This window comes from Erythranthe guttata, chromosome 1 (genome assembly GCF_056151865.1).
Source record: "Erythranthe guttata isolate IM_541 chromosome 1, IM_541, whole genome shotgun sequence".
Classification (NCBI taxonomy): Eukaryota; Viridiplantae; Streptophyta; class Magnoliopsida; order Lamiales; family Phrymaceae; genus Erythranthe; species Erythranthe guttata.
The window spans coordinates 6,273,985-6,278,212 of record NC_142533.1 but is presented as its reverse complement, the minus strand read 5'-3'; the positions used below and the strand labels follow the sequence as shown (position 1 = coordinate 6,278,212).

The window sequence follows — 4,228 nt, the reverse complement described above, 5'->3', positions numbered from 1 at the left end:
ATAATAATAATAATAATAATAATAATAATAATAATAATAATAATAATAATAATAATAATAATAATAATAATAATAATAATAATAATAATAATAATAATAATAATAATAATAATAATAATAATAATAATAATAATAATAATAATAATAATAATAATAATAATAATAATAATAATAATAATAATAATAATATATAATAATAATAATAATAATAATAATAATAATAATAATAATAATAATAATAATAATAATAATAATAATAATAATAATAATAATAATAATAATAATAATAATAATAATAATAATAATAATAATAATAATAATAATAATAATAATAATAATAATAATAATAATAATAATAATAATAATAATAATAATAATAATAATAATAATAATAATAATAATAATAATAATAATAATAATAATAATAATAATAATAATAATAATAATAATAATAATAATAATAATAATAATAATAATAATAATAATAATAATAATAATAATAATAATAATAATAATAATAATAATAATAATAATAATAATAATAATAATAATAATAATAATAATAATAATAATAATAATAATAATAATAATAATAATAATAATAATAATAATAATAATAATAATAATAATAATAATAATAATAATAATAATAATAATAATAATAATAATAATAATAATAATAATAATAATAATAATAATAATAATAATAATAATAATAATAATAATAATAATAATAATAATAATAATAATAATAATAATAATAATAATAATAATAATAATAATAATAATAATAATAATAATAATAATAATAATAATAATAATAATAATAATAATAATAATAATAATAATAATAATAATAATAATAATAATAATAATAATAATAATAATAATAATAATAATAATAATAATAATAATAATAATAATAATAATAATAATAATAATAATAATAAACAACGATTGTACAAACTATCTTAAACAATTGTACATCAATCACATTGTTTCACGGAAAATCTTTTACCATCTCGTCTTCACTTGCATATGTTAAATCTATGAAGGTTTCTTGCAAGGTTACTTCTTGACCAACTAACTTCCTAAACATTGTAATCCTTGATTCCATATCGGAAGTCTTCCAACCATATGTTTTTTCATCATGGTATCGTCGCCAATAATCCGCTATAGGAGGTATAGGACAATTATTTTTCAGTACGACATGTACGAAGTGGCTGTTGTTTACGCAAGCTAGTCCATGCTCTCGTATCTTATCGGAGGGCAGCGGTTCACTGTTTAAGGGAAGGAAAGTGAGGCATTGTTGTGGCGCTAAGTAGACGAGCACAATATTGTACGTAGAGGCAATGATATGACCCATATCGGGTAAGGACATCCAATACTCTCTTGTAGCATATTTTTCCAAAAAAACAGTCGCGTTTCTAACGCACAAATGTTTTCACGACAACAGTGTATCTTCATGTATATTGCTTCGTTCTTATATAGCTCATTAAACATGTCTCCTCGTACACGATTCCAATTTTTTTCTCCGAAATCCATCATCAATGCAACCGCTCGAAATCCACAATGACCATCCGAGTTGAAATTCTTTATACTTTTTACATACGTCTGAAACATTGGATGGATTTGGTCAAGAAACAAAGCCTTGCCGTTGACTTTTCGACCCTGACAAATTAGCAAACGAAAGGAGTTTAGAGGGACAAAGAAATTTAGAAAAACTAAAGAAGACGTTCAAATACTTACTGGCAACTTTCGTAATAAAATGGGTTTAGCCGACTCTTGTGACGGCATTAAATCCACTTTCATATAGGTCGTGGAATTTTAGGACAAACCCACGTCACGCCTTCGAGCTTAATTTAATGACAACGTATTAAAATTAGCAATTTATCAAATCAACATCAACAACTCCAAAAATTGAAGATAAGTAATCGAATTTTACCTTAGCCGAACAACTATCATATGTCGACGGTGGATACTCATGCCTCGATGGGTTGCGACGGATTGATTTATCAACCACCTTTAACTTTTTTCCCGGTCTACCTCTAGTGGTGGCCTTTTCCGATGGCTCCATTGTAGATGTTCATTGAGGATATACAATTTCGCTGAACTTATTTAGCATTTCGTTCCTTTCATCTACATCGGCCGATGCAAACCGCTTGTGCCATCCTTTCATGAGTTCGTCATCATTAGGAAGCTCTCCTTGACCAATAACCGGCTCCATACTCATATGCTTCAAAATGGAGCCTACTAATTCAAGTGGAACATGAGATTTCTTCTTGACAAACTCGCGAAGCTCGTGGGAACATGGTAGATCATGTGTTGCACGGATAGCACATTCACATAACATGTCACTGTTTGGAAGCAACTTTTGTGCTTTATCAAGCTCAATTTTTTAGATGGTCAAGGGCGCATTGCGAGACAGCTCCTCGAAGCTCACTATAGATTGGTTTCTTGAAACAATGGAGGTATGTATTCTTGCTCTTGTCAAATGATGCCCTTATGTGATCATGTTGCGTCATAATACTACTGTTGATATGTTCATACACCTGAACAAATGTGCCAAGGCAATTGCCCATATCGCTCTTCAGCCGAGAGTGCGCACCCTCCGCCCGGTTTGAAGTGTAAGTACCGAAATGTTGATACTTTTTAGTCCATACCGATACAAGCCTCTCCTTGTACGGATCCAACCATGATTTGGTAAGATATGCTATGGCATCCGGATAATCAACAAAAGTCCGTTGCATTTTCTCCCAATATCTATTGAATATCTCTTCGGACTCCACTTCAATAAGAGTCGCCCAATCTCTATTAAACTGATTCCACAACTTCTCAGATGAGAACATCGCTTTACAGGTGGAATATATATTCTTGTTCACATGCCAACGACACAACAAGTGATGACTGGTTGGATATACATCCCCAATCGCTTTCATTAAACTCAATTCCTGATCAGTTACGATGCAATTAGGCGGAGGACAATTTCCGAGTATCTTCTCCAAAATTTGCAATGGCCAAACGTAGTTCTCCGTCTTTTCGTACTCCAAGTAAGCAAAGGCAATGGAGAACGTCTTGTGCGTACATGTAAAGCCAACAATCTCAAGTAATGGGAGTTTATATTGATTGGTTTTGTATGTGCAATCCATGATGAATACGTACGGATAGCTACGAGCTAACTTAACACAACTCGGATGAGTCCACACCATATCGATTACCTCTTTATTATTGTTAACTCTATGGTAGAAGGTACACTTATCTTTTGACAACCTTGCAAACAATTCTTGCATTTGAATTCTTCCAAGTCTCTCTTTCAATTGCAACTTCTGACGATAATTGTAAATTGTCCTCATTCCAGTTACATTCGTCTCGTCCCTTATCTTCAATGATTTGAGAATCGCCTTCGGCTTTGCCATTGCTGTAGACATTCCTTCAACAAGTACCATCTTTTGTTTTGTTAGTCTCCCGGCATAAGAGTGCCGTGCAAGTTCTCAAAATCCGTGTGGGTGTGAGTACCACATTGAACTTTTAAATCCCACCCAACATTATTAGTATCCTTTCCTCGTTTTTTCCCCTTTAATCTAAATGTGCAATTACATTTTTTAGAACCCGTCCTCCTCTTTCCCTCTCCTTGGTCATCCTCACCGGCTTTCTTCTTCCCACGATATTCACCCGCACGCTCGCATGCGAGTATTACATACGGTCTTCTATGCCCTTTCAATCCCAGATTTGAATCAAAAGTGTTTATCACCATTCCGTGGCGTCTACGAACACCTTTAACCCACTCAAGTAGAGCTTCTCGTGTCTCAAATATTTGTTCGGTAGAAAATTCATCCGAATAATCCTCCATCAATCCCCTAGGTTGCTGCAAGAAAGTACGGAAAACGGTCTTAAAAAAGCATATATAATAAAATCGGTGCTCAAAAACCGATTTTATGTAGTCTAAATCGCCATGATAACACCGGTTATAGACAAAAAAAATCGGCTTTGTCATGCCGTTTTTTACTACAAAAATCAGGTTTTGAGTACCGAGTTGTATTCCAGTAATCGGACTGTAGTTGCTGATTTTCGCAACAAAAATCGGTTTGTAAATACCGATTTTTGGTGTCTTCGATTTTTTTTTTCCAACAAAAAGAAAACGACCCAAAAGCAAAAATAAACGTTTAAAACATACCTTATTGTGTTCTCCACCCTCGTAAACGACCATATCATTATTTTCTGGCTCCAT

At 30.8% G+C, this 4,228-nt stretch overlaps 2 protein-coding genes across 2 annotated transcripts; both read right to left on the bottom strand.

Moving 5' to 3' along the window:
• Nucleotides 1-2,086: 2,086 nt before the first annotated feature.
• Nucleotides 2,087-3,446, bottom strand: LOC148772706 (protein FAR1-RELATED SEQUENCE 5-like). The gene is made up of 2 exons (XM_088816257.1): nt 2,553-3,446; nt 2,087-2,236 (listed from the first exon to the last, which is right to left on the bottom strand). The coding sequence occupies exons 1-2, from the start codon at nt 3,444-3,446 to the stop codon at nt 2,087-2,089; spliced, it is 1,044 nt and encodes a 347-aa protein (XP_088672383.1).
• Nucleotides 3,447-3,457: 11 nt separating this feature from the next.
• Nucleotides 3,458-4,228, bottom strand: LOC148772705 (uncharacterized). Its single transcript, XM_088815871.1, has 2 exons — nt 4,175-4,228; nt 3,458-3,865 (listed from the first exon to the last, which is right to left on the bottom strand). The coding sequence occupies exons 1-2, from the start codon at nt 4,226-4,228 to the stop codon at nt 3,458-3,460; spliced, it is 462 nt and encodes a 153-aa protein (XP_088671997.1).